This window comes from Equus asinus, chromosome 19 (assembly GCF_041296235.1).
Source record: "Equus asinus isolate D_3611 breed Donkey chromosome 19, EquAss-T2T_v2, whole genome shotgun sequence".
NCBI lineage: Eukaryota > Metazoa > Chordata > Mammalia > Perissodactyla > Equidae > Equus > Equus asinus.
In genome coordinates, this window is record NC_091808.1 from 7928359 (window position 1) to 7945287 (window position 16929).

Below are 16929 nucleotides of genomic sequence, written 5' to 3' on the forward strand. Positions count from 1 at the left end.
CCCATGGTCTAACAATTTCCCTTCTCAATTCCTCTCTGTTTTATCCTGCCTCTCCATTTTTACTGTCACTACTTTCATTCTGGCTCCCTCATCTCTTATCTTGATCGTTGCAAACACACATTCAAAGCTGATCATCTCACTGTCTTCCTTGATCTTCAGTGGCTCCCTTCCCGACTGCCCCCAGGATAAAGTAGCATTTACCCCTAGCCTGGCTCATAGGGAGCTGCCGGATCTGGCTCCTGCCTCCAGCCTCTCTCTGGCCGCTTGGCCCTCTCACTCCATGCTCTAGCCACACAGAATGTACCAAGCATAAGGCTCAACCTGACACTGGGCTGGAGCCACAGGCAGGCTGAAGAAGACGTTACAGAAAACGGTGTCTCTCTAGTAGGACAGTTGGTGGGGCCACAGGCTGCCACAAGCCTACCTAGTCTGGGCACTGAGCCATGCTGGGCAGACCTGGGTTCAAATGAGGGCCCAGCCAATTAGTACTTGTATGACTTGGGAATGTCCCTTAACTTCTCTGAGACTCAGTTTACTCATCTACTAAATTGGGAGAACAGTATCTGCTTCATAAGGTCTTGTCGGGATTAAATTCAATCAGACCTGCAGAGCCCGTGGCCCAGAACCTGACACAGGAAAGGCTCAACGAACAGGAGGTGAGTGGCTGCTGGTGTGACTCCCAGAAGCCCGCTGGGGAGGGAAGGATGACTGACCGGCAATTGTCGCACCACCAGCCCTGGGATGGGGAAAGGAGTGGCAGGAGGACTTTGTGTGAAGGAGATGCCACCACCCCCTTCACGTCAGAGGCCACCGGCCAACAGCAGGTGGGGCACCTGCAGCCACTGTCCTGGGGCCTCACCGTAGGATTCGTCACTGTCGGAAGACTTAATGCTGATCAGGATGTGCTGGTCCAGCAGGTACTCGGGGTCGGAGATAATGGGCTTCAGCTGCAGAGAGACGGGCACAGCATGAGAGTCGACAGGTGGGGACCGGTGGGGGAGGGTCGCCGGCCCAGATGAAGGGAATGCTTGAGAAAAGAGGACTGTAGATATTCTTATTAAACAGATTCGAATCTCTGCTTTTCCTGCCCCCGAGAGCAGGAAGGAACCCATAGGTCCACACTACCCAGCAAGATGGGTTAACTTCCTTTCCTGTCTCCCCGTCACACTGCACCCCAGGCCCCAGGGAGAGGGCCTGATCCTCACTCCATCGCCTCCCTTCTCTTCCTTCCCCTCCTTGGCAAACCCCAGGATCGTGGGGAGGGGGCCAGGCCAATTAGCAAATGGTAATGGGACCAGGAGCCAGGTCTGAATGCACCCCACTCCCCTCCCCTTGCTTCCTTGAGCAGAGAGCAGTCCCCTCCTTGGCCGTTCCAAGGACCATGGCTGCATCAGAGGTGGCACCGCAGGCCTGCCCTCCATCTGGCCAGGAGGGGGCCTCCGTGTCCACCCACAGCAGAGCCCCCCAGGTTGGCCTGGAGCATCCTGACAGGACAGATCCAGAATTCCAGCCTGTCCCCGACTTCCTGCTGCTCTGGCTAGGGGCATGTTTATGTCGGGCTTTGCACACTGGGGGAACCCAAACCTCACCAGCGTGGGGCCGGGTCCCCAAGCACAGGGAGGAGCTCTACGTGTGCACAAGCTCCTAGTGCTGGCTACATTGGTGACTTTTCCACAACTTCAGGCTGTTCCTCACGCTGACTCCAACACAGAGGGGCCTCCTAAAAAGGTCCTACGCTGCTCCAGGCTGGCCTCTTCCTTCCCACCCACAAATACTGAGAGACCCCTTGTGCAGGCCTCTGGGCACCATATTGACTAACAGGTCGACTCTATCTCCATTTGGAAAGTTCCAGAACAAATGAATGAAAATCACAGTGGGCGCTTTGGGGCATTCCAGGCTTTCAGGGCCACCAACCACTCGGTTCACTGACTTGTAGGGACGGCTGGCTGGAAGTTAGACCCAGGGCTGGGGTACTGTGGATGCAGGAAGACCCAGCTCTCCTGGGCAGCAGCGGGAACAGAATGGCAGACCTCTGAACAAGGCTGTCTGTGGGGGACACAGTCACCATGGTGGGGGTGGGAGGTGGAGGGGAGGGCGCCTCTGTGGGGTTTTAGAGGGTGAAGAGAGAGGAGGCCATACATGACAGAGGCAGGGCACAGGCTCAGGGAGCAGGAGGGAGTGAAGGCCCCCCTGAGGTGCTGTGGGAGCAGATGAGGCTGGAGAGTGAGGAGGGGGCTGGGAGCCGAGCTGAGGAGCTTGGGCTTGTCCCATGTGGTACCAGTGAGTTGACTGGATAAAGAGGGGGATGCCAGTATCAGAGGGGCATTCCAGAAAGATCCATCAGGCTTCAGGATGCCTCAGCAAGAAGACAGGAGGGCTTGGAGACCCCCAGAAGGGGGCAGTGGGGTGGAGAGGAGGGGACAGAGGCAAGAGGAGGAGCGGGACTTTGTAGCATTTAGGAGGTGGGGACAAGGATGCCCTAGGGGTCCCTGGACTGGGCCAGGGGTGCCCCTGCTGTGGACATTGGGATGCTGGTATATTTCCCTACTTGACTGAAGGAGGAAATAAGCCGGTTGGGTGCTGCATGGGAGAGGAGGAGCAAGGGCATGGGGAGGTAAGGCAGATGTCACCTTAGACTCCAGAGCCACCAGGACTCAGATCCCTAAAAATAACCCCAAGACGGGGACTTCTGACAGCTACGCTCGAGCCTCACGGAGGACCAATCAGAACTGTACCCGAATTAGGAGATGCTGGTCTTCAGGCAGCTGCTTCTGAGATGATACGGCCTTCTTGTATGGCCCAAGAGTTGCCCCAATCAACAATTATGCCAGCATGGTGGCCCAGCCGCCTGAAACCAGCCTGTCCACCCCAGCCCGAGGAGTGAACGGGTCCCTCCACCTGTAGAGGCCACCCTTTAAAACTCAGTTTGGGCATCACCTTCGAGAGAATCTTCCAGGAGAGCCCCCGAGACCGCCGCCCCGTGCGACAGATCTGCCCAGCCCTGGACTCCCCCTCTGCATACCCTCCATCATTATGTAACAAAGAAACAAGGTCCTACTCCACGGTGTACCCAGGATGAACTTTGAAAGTGTCCACTGTCAATTTAACATCACAGAAGCATTTGTGAGTTCCAGGTAGGAAACCATTTTTTCTGCAATAAAGACGGATGTGTTCCCCCTAAGGTTTGCCTACATGTTTTCAATGCGGGGCCATGGACACGTCAAGTTCTTTCTGCGTTCACGGCATTTGAGTAGGAGCCACTGGACTCCTCACAACTTTGCTTGATCCTCTGAGCCCGGGCTGAACAGGCAAAGGAGGATCGCAGGGGAATCTGGGCCTTGGACATGGGTGCTGAGTCTGGCACTGCAGCTGTGTGATGGTAACAAACCTCTCTGGGATCTGCCTCAGTTTCCCTCTTTGCAAAGTCACATGGTTAACTGAGGAGATCTCTAGATCCTTTCTATGATCCGTTAGGGGAATTGAAATCCATTTAGGAATCTTGGGGCCGCAAGGCACAGGCCCAGCTGTAATGACTGCTGAAGAGTGTGTCTTAAACCGCCTCGAAAGAGAGCTCGCCCTAGGTGTCGGCATGAGGTCAGAGGTGGCCTCTTCTGCATTTGGCCAATGGGATTCCTGCTCCCTCTGGCCAGGCCTGGCTGGAGCTCTGCCACTGGCCAGCACCGCTGCCCTGGTGATTGCGAAATTCTCCCTGGGGACGTCCTGCTCTTGAATTACCTTTGGAAGGGTCTCTCCAAACTTCACCACCAACTCCCCTTCACTTCCTTCTTCATTTTCTCCTTCTTGACTCTTGACAAAGCCTGTTGGAGGACAAGAAGGCTGGCTTTCAGAAAACAGAACAGGAACCAGACAGAAAAGTCTCCTTGGGTTGTTCCACCCGGACCAGCGACGATGCTCTCCCTCCTCTTGTGTCTGTAGGGGCCTCAGCATCCTTAGGAGTCAGGCTGGTTGGGGATTCTGTTTTGGTGCAGGGGATGGTCATTTGCCAACACGGTTTAATTATTTTTAGGAGAATCAAAGTGATTCCCCTCCTTTTTGGCTCCTCTTTGCAACAAACCAGGCAACAAAGAAATCATCACCTCAGAGGCAAGGAGACTGGGAAACATGACAGCTCGTCCCACGCCACTCAAGATAGCAGCTTTTTGAAATGCTAATTTAAGCTGCCTAATATGCTGTTTCCATAGAAATGCATGCAAATGTCTCGACAGTTTATTAAAAACACCCGCATAAAATCCTCATCATTTTTGGAAGAGCTGTGCCCCTGCTGGGTGAACTGGGACCTAGGGACTTCACGGAGAAGGCGGGTCTGCCACCAGGACTGAGCCCAGGGTTGAGTTGGTGGCATGCCTCTTCCTGATTTCTGGAAGCATCCATCATCCCGCAACAAAATGCCTCGTCTCGTGGGGTTGATTCTGCACCCCGTACCCTCAGTATCCAGACCACCTCAGTGGAGCTAGAAACCACACGGATCTTCTCACTGTGTAACAGCTTTAGACAATATGCCTAGAAATGTCACCCAGAAAAGGTGTTTCTGAGTTTGTGCTAACTGTTGCTGGCCGAGAGAAGCCATCATCTCTAGCCTGCTTTCGGATGCTCCAGATCAGCTGGGAAAGATGCCTGGGATGAAAGAAAGAGAAGAGAGCCTTGGGAAGAAGGGATGGCTGCCGGAAGCTGCTCAGGCCCCGGCATGGGCCTCCACTCGGCCTTGGGGGCAGGGAGAGCATCCAGCTGTCCAGTCGCCTAGAAGGAGCTGAGGGGCGCTGCATCAGTGACTGTCCTGTCCCTTGGCTAGAGCAGCAGCATTGCAGGCTACTGGGGGACCCCCCACAGGAACTGGCTGTCCCCTGTCCTCTCCACCCACGTCTCTGACCCCCCTTGTGGCCCATCCATTGAGTCCTTCCCAGAGAGAGAAATGGGCAAAGCCATCAACGAAAAAGCATTTATGAGAAGATGTGCCTGCCCCAACCTAAAGGCAGTTCCACAGCCAGCCACTCACTCTCCAAGCAGCTCGAGTGGAACTCTAGGTAGAATTTGGTCTGCGACTTGGTCTTCAGGGTGGCGTAGCATCGGAGAAACTCGATCTGCCCTTGGCTGTCGACAGTCCCGGGGCCTGGAATGGGTGAGAACAGAGATTCGGTCCCACAACGTGCCTGGAGATGGAGCGTTGCAAACCAGCCCCCCAGCACCGAGCTCCTCCTGAGGGTCCAGAGAAGGTGACAGTCCAGGTGGGGGAACTTTCCCTGACATCCCACCACCCACAGTGAGCCCCTCGACGAAGGAAGAGCCTCTGACGAATCACAAGCTGGTGCAGAGCAGAGCCGGAGGAGCAAGGAGTCAAGAGTCCTGCCCTCAGCTTTGCTACTAAAGCAGCGTGAACGCCCTTGACCTCACTACCTCGGTCTCCCTGTTTGTTCCGGCACAGAGAGCTCGTGTGATGGCTCAGCCGCTCGGTACCCAAGTCTGTTCCGTTTCTGAGTTCAGGTAGGGAGGGACACCTGCTCTTCCTTCCCAGACATAGTTACCTCCACTCCTCACTCTCATTCACGCTCAGTTAACTTGCCTGTAACGCTATTCATTTAGATGACGCTCTTACAAGCGTCCTCAGGCTGACTTTGAACAAGTGTTGTCCTTCCATAGAAATTCTGAGCCACTTCAGAGCAAGGACGGACATTCCCTTCCTCTACCCCCCCCATCCTTCCTTCTTTCCTTTTTTTTTCCCCTCCAGCTTTACTGAGGAATAATGGACAAATATAATTAGTGTACAATGTGATGATTTGATAAATATATACAGTGTGGAATGACTACCAATATCAAGATAATTAACACATCTGCCACCTCACATGGTTGACTTTCTTAAGTGTATGGTGAGAAGGTTTAAGAACTACTCTCAGCAAATTTCAAGTATACAATACCGTATTATTACCTGTAATCACCATGCTGATATCGGATCCTCAGAACTTATTCATCCTGTAACCGAAAGCTTGTCCACTTCGACGTGCATCTCCTCATTCCCCCACCATTCTATTCTATTTCTATGAAATCAGCTTTTGTTTTTTTTAAGATTCCACACACAAGAGATATCCTAAGTACTCGTCCTCATCTGCTTGGCTTATTTCACTTCGCTTTCCTTTCTTTTTTCAAACCCCACAGCACCTAGGCCAGGCTCTGCTCAGGGAGACATTAAATCAACGTTCAACCCAGGTAATTGGTATCTGTGAGCATGCACTCTGTGCTGACTTCCAATGGAAGGGAAGGAAGCTAAGCAACACTGAGGGTGCTGTGATGGTCTTCATCGAAAGTGGGACAGCATGGGCTATCCCATCAATGCTGCAGGAACTCAGAGGAAAGGAGAGATAGGTGGGAGCCAAAAAGGAAGTGGAAGGTTCTGGAAAGGCACAGTGGCTAGAGCTAGGAAGGAGACAAGATGGTGGGTCAAAGCTTTCACGGAGAGCTGAGGACACACTGCTGGGGCTGCAGACATTAGACCCAACAGCATGGAGAAGAGAGTCCAGGAAGACTGTCTCAGCCTCACCACGTCCCATGTGTGCAAAGGACGTAGAGTGATAAAGACTTTCCCAACCAATACAGGTTGGAACCACTTAGCCTTCGAAAATGAGCCTGGACTATCTGCCGACCACAGAAGTGGGGAGTGAGCAAAGAAGGTGACAACACGGCTGCCCAGTCACCCAGACCCAGGGCTGGACATGCCACAGAGAACACCTGGCCCGTGATGGGATGAGGGTGGCCCGGCGACCAGGGCTGAGCAGGATTATTTGAAAAATTACCTGCAAATCTAAGTATTATTTACTCTAGCATTTCCCAAAACTCAGTCCTCCACAGCCCATCTTCACAATTTTTACCATTTCCGCCTACCACGCACCTGCACTAACATTGACTTAATATTTTCTTTAAATAGACTCTGTTTTGGAACTTAAATAAATGCATTTAAATAAGAAAGTATATCATAAGACTAAATGGGAAACCAGTGTTGCTTGCCTTACACAGCTGAGACAAATTTAAAACATATTAAAATAAATGCATTACTAATAAATGTTTATCCATGGCCCACCCAGAATCATCTTTGGTGGCAGACACACTATACCTTGGAAAACATTTATTTACCCAACTTTAAAGACTGTGTGAAAACCAAGGCTTAACAAGCTGTCATATTTGCCAGAGAGAGCAAGAAAATGCTCTGGACTGAAACCGTGATGTGGTTTGGATGTGAAGAGACCCGACCGACGGACTGAGGACTTGTCTGGAAGGATGAGCCTTCCTCTAATACAGAGGACTGACCGCTGTAACCAGAAGATGAGTGCCCAAAGCCTCCCATCTTTGTGGAGAACAGAGGGATGGACACCACCCACGACTTACCATTCTTGGAAACAAACTGGGAGGTGACTCCTGCCTCAAATGTGGCAAAAACAGGGCTGTGGTCACTCGTCATGATGTCGCTGGTGCTGCCTGCAGGGGAGGGAAGGCATTTCTGATTAAGGAAGGGGAAACTCTTCTGGTCAAGCCAAGGACGGCAAACCCAACTTACACTTAGGGAAAGTTTCACGGTTTTGCACCTGTCGTCCAGTTGGCCTTCCACAACCACGCTCAAGAGGCTCAGTAAAAGTGTATGACGTTGTCTCTTCTGTGACTAAAATATGCTTGTGCCAGTTTTTCCTAAGACTTGTGAGTTTTTAAATAGATCGTGGCGTGTGAACCATGGAGATTTTTCTGGTCTAAGCACTTTATTTTATTGACGAGGAGCCCACAGTCCAGAGTGGGGTGGGAATTTAAGGTTACTGAACCCATCAGTGAGAGAAATGGCACCTTCCTCTATCCCACAATGCCTTGCAGGGGCAGGAGGAGTGGAAGGTGATGATGTCTAGACACTGAGTGTAGACAACACTCTTAAGGAGCTTACAGCCTGGATGAGAAGGGAAGGCAGCAGAGCATATATGAAGGGTCTAAGAGAGAGCAAGTTCTAGAAATACTGAGTTCTAAGTGCCTTTGATACAGCCAGGGGCAGATGTCCGGCTGGGTACACAAGGATGGAGACTTATCTTTAGAATTGGAGTCATGAGTTTAGGTGGAAGCGGAAGCCGTGAGGATGTCTGGGCTCCAGAGGGAAGACACGAAGGATGAAAAGAGACAAAGATGAAACTCCAGGATACACCAGACATTAACGGGCAAAGGAGAAACGGCACAGGAGACCGAGAAGGCCACGAAACAGATTTATATCCTTTTCGATAAAGCTTTTACAAATCGGCAAGAAAAAGATCAACATGCCACCTCTCAATCAACCAACGGATATGGCAGAAAATTCATAATGGCTAATAAGTGGGAAAAAAAGGCTCACTCACTAACGACCGTCAGAAAGACAAATGGAAACAATGAAAGAGAAGACAACAATGAGATGGAAAGGACAGAGCGAGAAGAAGGAAGAAAGTGGGATAGCGGGACTCGGGGAGAGGGAGGGACTAAGGGCCCAGGTGACAAGGTGAGCCAGGAAGGGAGGAGGGCTCCCCTTCTCTGAGACAGGAGGGGAGAGGTGGGAGGGACAGCAGCCTAAAACACACTTGGACATGGGCAGGAAGGAGCCAGAGAGGGTCCAGTGCTGCGTGGAGCAGGAGAGGATGGAAGGAGGGGAACGGGGCTGGAAGCATGTGGTGGCGATGGAAGGGGGCGTCTTCCAGCGAGAAGTGACAGGGTTGACAAGCAATTTAAAAAAAAAACAACTCTCAAAACATTTTAGATACGTATTGCATGTAATAGCAATAGTCCTGTACTAACTGGGCCCTGAGACCTCGGAGGTGACTGTCACCTGGGTCACCTCCCTGTAACCACACCCTGTGCATCCCCCCTCTCCCAGGGAGTCTGGGCTTGGCCATGGAACATCCTTTGGCCAAAAGAACATTAGCAAATGTGAGGCAAGCAGAGACTTAAAAAAAAAAAAAAGCACTTCTACATCCGGGACTTGCAGCTGGGAACCTTGGGGACCAGGAAGAAGCCTGGACTGGGCTGCTGGATGACAGCAGCTCATGGCCCCTCCCCAAAGCCAGCCAACCCTGGATGTGAGTGGACTCCGGCCTGCGTGTGCCCAGCCAACCCCAAACAGAGATGAGCTGCCCAAGTTCAGCCCAGAGAATCATGAGCAAATAAATGGTTCTTGTTGGAAGCCACCAAGTCTTAGGGTAGTTGGTTACGCAGCAATAAATAACAGACACATCCTGTTTTTGTCAATCACCATAGGAAGACCCAGGCCCCCATGGGACCCCCCATTTCCTGAGCTCTAAGACATCCATTCCCTGTTCTTTCCCAGTTCCTTGTCTCTACACCCCTTCCCGACTCGTTAAACACTTCTACTGTGGCCTCTGTCACTCAGTGAAACATTATTAGCAACATTCCCTTTATGTTCAACTTGCCCTTCACATTCCAAGCCTGGCCCTTCTGGAAGACTCTGCAGCTCTAAGTGAGCTCTAGTTTCCTCTCCCTCCCTCATACGTGGGCCCAGAGCAGGGGAAGGCGTGTCCTCCTTGCTCCTCACCGCTACTTCCAGAACAATCTCCCTCCTTTTTCCTAAAACCTTCCATTATGGAGCCATTTTGAACGCCACATTTAGGTTTAAAAAGCGGTAATGCTATAAGCCAGCACTTTCTCCTGAAGCTCTGCAGAGGCCGGCTGGAGGAGGCAGACAGTTCAGTCTTCCTAGAGAGGAGAACTGGCAGGACTCATGGAGTTGCAGGATGTGAGAAACAGCCACTGCTGAGAGAGGACTGGCGTGGCTGACCGCGGCGTCCAGGCCCGGGAGGGGTCAGGGGCCTGGAGAGCTCCGGCGTGGAGAGGGGTGAGAAGGGAGTACACAGGCTCGGAGGCTGCGGGCCGAGGGTGGGATATGGGCCTCTGCGGGTTTTGCAGGTGGAAAAATTCCTTGGATGTGGCTGTGGGGTGGGTTGCCTTTCCGCACATCTAAGGTGTGTGAAGTTTGTCTAGTGAAGTCGCTTCTGGGAGACACAGCTTAGGAGCGAGGGGAGTGCAGGGTGCCTGTCTTAAACTATCCCAGAGGAGTTGCTTGGGTCCCTTCTGGACAGGAGGAAGCACGCACAGAAGAAAATGGGAATCAGCTCAACTTTACGGGGCTGGAGTTAAATGTGGGAATTTGTCGGCCCCCCAGAGAGAGGGTGGGAATCACAAAGGTGGCCACTGGACAGAGTAAGCCCCCCTTCCCTGGGGGGTTTGGACAGGGCTGGAGGGCCACTGTGGGATAGGCCTGGGGTCCTGAGCAGCCCATTACAGGACCCTGGCCTGTGACTTGGTACATGAGGTGCAAGCCGGCGACAAGGATGGCCCTCCTTTGGATGTCAGTCTGGGAATTTGCAATGTTTTAAAAATAATAACACAGTTCTGAGTCAAATGTTCAAAGCAATTCTGCTCTGTGAATTTTTAAGGACACAGAGCGGAGCGGTTCCAGATAATGGAAACTGACAAGCAGCTTTAGAGGAAGTCCCTGGAGCAATTAAGAATTCCTTCAGCACATCTTAAATTTCTGGGGTCAACAATTATTTGTTTTGATAACTTTTCCATAATTATTTATTTTAATATTGCATATTCTGCCTTTTTCATCAATTTATCTTTAAATCTCCCCAAATACGTGTGTGTAACCTTAATGATACGTATAAGGTTGAACCATATGAATGTCCTATATTTGACTCTTTTTGACCTACAAAAATACCACTTTCGTATGGTTCAAACTTAATATGTTCTTTTCAAAAGAAAACTGGGATTTCTTTTAAACAGTGTCCCATAGGGGCCGGCCCGGTGGCTGAGTGATTAAATTTGAGCGCTCTGCTTTGGCGGTCCACGGTTTTGCCAGTTTGGATCCTGGGCGTGGACATGGCACCGCTCATCAGGCCATGCTGAGACGGCCTCCCACACGGAACAACCAGAAGGACCTACAACTAGAATATACACCTAGGTACTGGGGGGCTTTGGGGAGAAGAAGAAGAAGAAGAAAAAGAGGATTGGCAACAGATGTTAGCACAGGTGCCAATCTTTCAAAAAAAAAAAAAAAAAGGGTATTCCCTAATTCAAATGTTTCCCAAACCAGGGGATATTTATTATGTTGCAGCCCACGATGGGGGAGGGTGCATCAGTTCTCTCAGGTCACCTGACCAGGGTTGCAGGGAGTTCTCCCATTTCATGGACGGACGGACTGGAGCCCTTCAGTTTAGAGCAGTCGAACCTCCCACCTTGCCACTCACCATAGGACTGACACACCACGTGCACCAGGGGGTAGGACTTCCAGAGGACCCGGTCACACCAGGAAGGCAAGTTGTACTTCATCTGCAAACAGAGCCACAAGCTTTGTCAAATGCCTGCTATTTTTCATACATGTCAGTAAAAGCAAAGACTAACTCGTGGCCTCTGTAATCCTTGAATTCATCTGCTGTTGGTTCTATAAAGAATTTCCCCATAGGTGACTTTAAACCCTTGCCACTTGCCTCAAGTTCCAACTCCACTGCCACGCCCCGTACATTCAGATGCCCTGGACTCATGTTGTAGAATAAGATTGATTCACCTGGCTGTGCTCCCTTACCTGTCCTCCTCATTATTTCAGAATCTCTTGTATTTTTACATTCTCTTACTTTTTTTCTGACTCAGAAGAACCCCACTACTTGTATTTTTCAACCCAGTCTGTGCTTATCTTTTCCAGCTACTTCCTTTAATAACACATTCCAGCCACTCTCCTATCTACCTATTCACACATCCATCCACTTATATACTTATCCATCCCTCCACCCATCCTCTTATTCATCCACCAACCCATCCATCCACCTGTCCATCCATTTATCTATCCACTCATTCACACATCCATCCAGCCATCTACTTATCCATCCATCCACCCATCCATCCACATACCCATTCACACATGCATGCATGCATCCATCCATCCACATACACATGCACACATCCATCCATCCATCCATCCACACATCCATCTAGCCATCCAACCATTCAAACAATATGGACTACAACGAGCCCTCTCCAGGCTACACTGGTGAGCAGGATGTCCACTGGGAGTGATAGACATGGCAAACTGGCAATGATAATAACCCTCCTTAATCAATATCCTTATCCCCTTCAGTTCTAACTCTTTCTCCTCTGCCTATCAACATAAAGGTACTCATCCTAAAAAAGCCCACCCCTGCCATCTCCCTCAACTACTTTTGTCTTCTTTTCAGCAATTTTCTTTCAAGAATATTCTATTTTCACTGCCTCTACTTCTGAACCACCCATCTACTTTGTTTTTTAACTTGAGGTACAACTTGAATACAGTAAAGTGTACAAATCTTAAGAGTATAGCTGGAGGAATTTTTACATTTGTATACACCCATTTAACCACTACCCAGATCAAGACAGAGAAAATTTCCATCATTCCAAAGCTTCCCTCATGTCCTTTCCTTGTCAAGACCACCACCTCCCAGAGGTGAACAGTATTGTGACCAATGTCTCCACTGATTAACTTTGCCTCCTCTTGAACTTGTAAATGGACTCATTGAGTATATATTCTTTCCTGTCTGGCTTCTTTCACCCGTGTTGTTGCTTGTAGGAGTTCTTTCATTTTATTGCTGTGGTTGCCTTCCCCTGTATGTATACACCACATTTATCTATTCTACTGTTGACAGAAGTAGGGTTATTCTCAGTGTTGGACACTGTGAACAAAGCTGCTATAAACATTCTTGTACCTGTCTTTTGGTGAACAAATGTACTCATCTCTCTTGGGTATTCAGCAAAGCGGAATTGCTGAATCATAGGGTAGATGCATGTTTAGTTTCACAAATGCTGCCAAACTGTTACTTCTTAACACTGCAGTTCTCGGCATCGCTGCCCCTGAGAGTTACCAGTGGAGCTTCACAAAGAGACAGAAAGCGGGGCCCCACCTCAGATCTACCCTCTCAGAGCCCCTGGGGATGAGGCCTGCACATCTGTATTCTGCAAAGCTCCACCAGTGATCCATCCACACCCTTGGTAAGGAGCCGCCCTATCCTCTTGAAGTCTGGATTTCACCTCCAAGACTCTGTGCAAACTGTTCTTTTCAAATGCACCTTTAACCTCTGGAGCACAAGTCCAGCCCCTTATGCAGGGTTCACAGGAATGGCCCACGTTCTCCTTGATTCACATTCCATACTGGTGACTACTGATTCCTGAAGGTCGCTCATGCTGCCCGGCTTCTGTGATACTGAGCTGCCTGGTTGGTCCTCCTGCCGCCAACCTGAGCACTCTTTTTCTGTCTCCTGTGTTGTCTCTGCTTCTTCCTCTCATCTCTGAAGGTAGATGGTCCCCACATCTGTCCATAGCTCTTCCCTTCTCATCTTCCATGCCTTGACAACTCATCTACCCCTATCTTCTTTGTTCAGACAGCTCCCAAATCTATGACCCAGCCCTGGCATCTCTCTTGAGCATCAAGCTAGTATGTTCAACTGTTTTCTGGATGTTTTCTCTGAGATTTTCCACGAATGTTACATAAGTCTGAAAACAAGCTCTATTTTCTCCTCCAAGACAGCTCTGCTTCTGACTTTCCAGTTTTTATCAGTGTCAAACATGTCTACCAACATATCCTGATTTTCTCTTTTTCTTTCACTTTCATTATTTTTCCCGGTCCGGGCCCTAGGCATTTCTCAGTTGGAACCACCACACCGCCCTCCTCCTTGGTCCCCCGAATCATTCTCATCTTTACAACAGGGCAGACCAGTCTTCTCTACGTATCACTGTGACTTTAGAACTTTCAGTGCCTCCTGTTGTCACGGGCTAGTGACCCCAAGGAACTCAAGGGTGAGTTTCGATATTTTAACTTTTCCCAAATTCTTCTTTTTCCTGCTGTTATGTTAAGGAGATGCAATCACCAACCTCCCTGAACCAGACCAAGCCTCACCATGAGCTTTGCCTTATTTGAAATGCTAAGATTTCTCCAGGAGTAGCTTAGGCCTTATTCCCATAACCTGCGGTGTATGTGGAAGCGTGTTTCCCAACTGAGCCTGCGTAAGCGAATACCCACCTCTCCCTTTTGAATATTCATTCCCCATCCCAAATAAAGTTCCCTGCTTCCCTTTGTTTGGGGACACCAGGACTTTGGAAATGACTCCTCATGGTCTCCTATTTGCCGCAAATATACTTTACTTTGTGAGACAACTGCTTCTTGGTGGAGGGTCTGGTTTAACTCGCCAGGAGGGAACCCACTTTGGTTTCAGTAACCCTGTTGCCCATCAAATAGCTTTAAACGCCTAACCTGGCACCCAGGACCTCCCTTTCTCCCACTGCAGGCACCAGTCTGTTCCTCCTTATACTCAAGTCAAATGGGACCATCCCCTCGCCTCCCCCAAACGTGTCCCCATGGACCTGCCCTGACAGTGCCTTTAAACCAGGTGACCCCACTGACACAGGAGCCAGCGGACAGCTCTTGAGACGGTGTCCTGCCCTGGGGGTCTCAGCCTGGTTCATGGCAGCAGCCACATCTTTTCTCCTCCTCTCAGCTTTTCGGTTTCTTCTCTTTACCTCCTGCTGTCTTCTGGCATCTCCCCAGCACTTGGTCTTTCTCTCCCACTTCCAGTTCCCCACTTGCGCCCGAGGCCAGGTAATGCCCTGAACTCTCTCCGACAGCTTTTGCGCTGCTCTCCATTTCCCTAGGCCTCCAGTGGCCCCGGAGGACTCGCCGCTCCAGCACCTCTAACCCTCAGGGCCCCACCATGGGCTGGCTTCCCTGGGTTGGGCCCTGGGAGGCGACGGACACCAGAAATTCCTGCCTCGGCATCTGCTCTGGCAATTTTTTCCATCTTAAATAGATCAGCCCCCCAACCCCACGTCATGTCTATTTGTCAAAATCCAAGATGTCCTTTGAGGTACCACAAATGGCCCTTCTTTAAGAAGACCCCCCAATCCTTCCCTGCCATAAACGGTCATTCCCTCTTCTGACGGCTCCTCACTGCATTTGGCATCAGTATATTCCTTCTGGTCATAGTTAGTTGCATATTTGGCTTCTGTTTCCTATTATCAACTCCTTGGGGGCAGACATCGCACTCATCTGATCTCCCACCACCCAGGGGAGTGCCCAGCCCACAATAGGTCATCAGTAAATACTGGTTGAATAGGAATAAATGAATGCTTTATTGCAGCTTTCCCCAAACACCATTCTTTGGAACACAATTAGCTTCATAAGCTATTAATTGGTATTCCATGACCAACCGTGTTTGGCACACAAATTCCTCATGGAGAACCACAATGCGCATAAACCCATAAAGGCCCTGATAAGTCCTGCAGTGAAGCTTGCTTAATGATGATTCCCTCAGCAGATTAGCAGGTATATTTGATCACAGGACTTAAAAAAAAAAAAGAGCTCCAGAACCCAGTTAAGGAAATAACACTTTAAATCCTCTCAGAATCTTAGAATATCTGGACAGAAGGTTGAGTCTGGTTGCCCAGTCTCTCCTTAGGGGAGGGTTTTGCTCCGTGACACAAATCAACATGGGATTTCTATTTTTTTCTCTCTTTTTTTATTGCCTAGTGGACAAGGACGCTCTTCATTTTCTGCTCATCTTTGTGGGAACAGACACAAGAGGGTGAGATGGGCAGGGGGTGGAGGTGGAGGGCAGGGGAGGCGTCTATGAGGACTCACCCCAGTGGCTTTCTGCTTAGTGTAGGCGTACTTGTCTCGAGTCAGTCTTTCAAAGCGGTAGGTGGGTGCGAACGTGATTTCTTCCTCCTCTGAAACCAGACAGAAACGTTGTTTTGGTTTTGACGCCCCCCATTTCACATCCGGTCAAGTTTCCTTCTTCTCCAGGCATGGTCGTTCCCCCATCAGGATATTTGGGGAAACGGGGACAGGACAAGGGCTGGCGAGGGCCGGGGAGAAGGGGTCGGGCTCTTACCAAAGTGCAGGAAAACCTTCTGCTCCTTCCTCTCCATGAGCAGCTGGTCGTGGGACAGGAGGTCCGCGTACTGCTGCTGCCTGATCTTCTGGATGATGGCCTCTGCCTCCTGGAGCAAGGACAGGGCCAGCCTGCCGGTGAGACGCCCCCTCCCGCCAGCGTAACAAGGAGGCGCCGCCACCCGTCTGCCCGCCGTGCCAGGGCCCAGAGCCCCCCAACGCTGCCCCAGACCCTGGTCCCCGTGCTTCTTAGCACTCAAACGTTTTATACAGGAAATCCAGCGAGAGTGGTCAAATATCAACCTGATAACATAAGTTCCTGGCTGTTCCAAATTTGCAGAGGGACATTTTATTTTTCCAGACGGTCTTTTTTTTTTTTTTCTTATTAAGGTTATGAAAGTTAACATCCTTGTGAAATTACAGTTGTACATCATTATTAGTCATGTTGTAGGTACACCACTTCACCCCTAGTGCCCTCCCCCCACCCCCTTTCCCCTGGCAACCACCGATCAGTTCTCTTTGTCCATATGTTAACTACTACCTGTGAGTGGAGTCATACAGAGTTCGTCTTTCTCTGTCTGGCTTATTTCACTCAACATAATACCCTCAAGGTCTGTCCATGTTGTTGTGAATGGGACGACTTTGTCCTTTTTTATGGCTGAGTAGTATTCCATTGTATATATATACCATATCTTCTTTATCCAATCATCAGTTGCCGGGCACTTAGGTTGGTTCCATGACTTGGCTATTGTGAATAATGCTGCGATGAACATAGGGGTGCATGGGACTTTTGGAATTGCTGATTTCAGGTTCTTAGGCTAGATACCCAGTAGTGGGATGGCTGGGTCATAAGATATTTCTATTCTTAACTTTTTGAGGAATCTCCATACTGTTTTCCCTAGTGGCTGCACCAGTTTGCATTCCCACCAACAGTATATGAGGGTTCCTTTTTCTCCACAGCCTCTCCAACATTTGTCACTCTTGGTTTTGGATATTTT

The 16929-nt window shown here is 50.1% G+C and overlaps 1 protein-coding gene across 1 annotated transcript in view; it reads right to left on the reverse strand.

Annotated features, from left to right (window-relative positions):
- INPP5D (inositol polyphosphate-5-phosphatase D) overlaps positions 1 to 16929 on the reverse strand; it is a 122009-nt gene that overhangs the window by 13167 nt on the left and 91913 nt on the right. Inside the window, exons 16-22 of the mRNA XM_014862545.3 lie at positions 15933 to 16041; positions 15680 to 15768; positions 11271 to 11352; positions 7393 to 7482; positions 5015 to 5128; positions 3736 to 3818; positions 860 to 947 (exon numbers count right to left, since the gene is read on the reverse strand). Of these exons, the coding sequence (XP_014718031.3) occupies positions 860 to 947; positions 3736 to 3818; positions 5015 to 5128; positions 7393 to 7482; positions 11271 to 11352; positions 15680 to 15768; positions 15933 to 16041 (655 nt within the window). The remainder of the gene's footprint in view (positions 1 to 859; positions 948 to 3735; positions 3819 to 5014; positions 5129 to 7392; positions 7483 to 11270; positions 11353 to 15679; positions 15769 to 15932; positions 16042 to 16929) is intronic.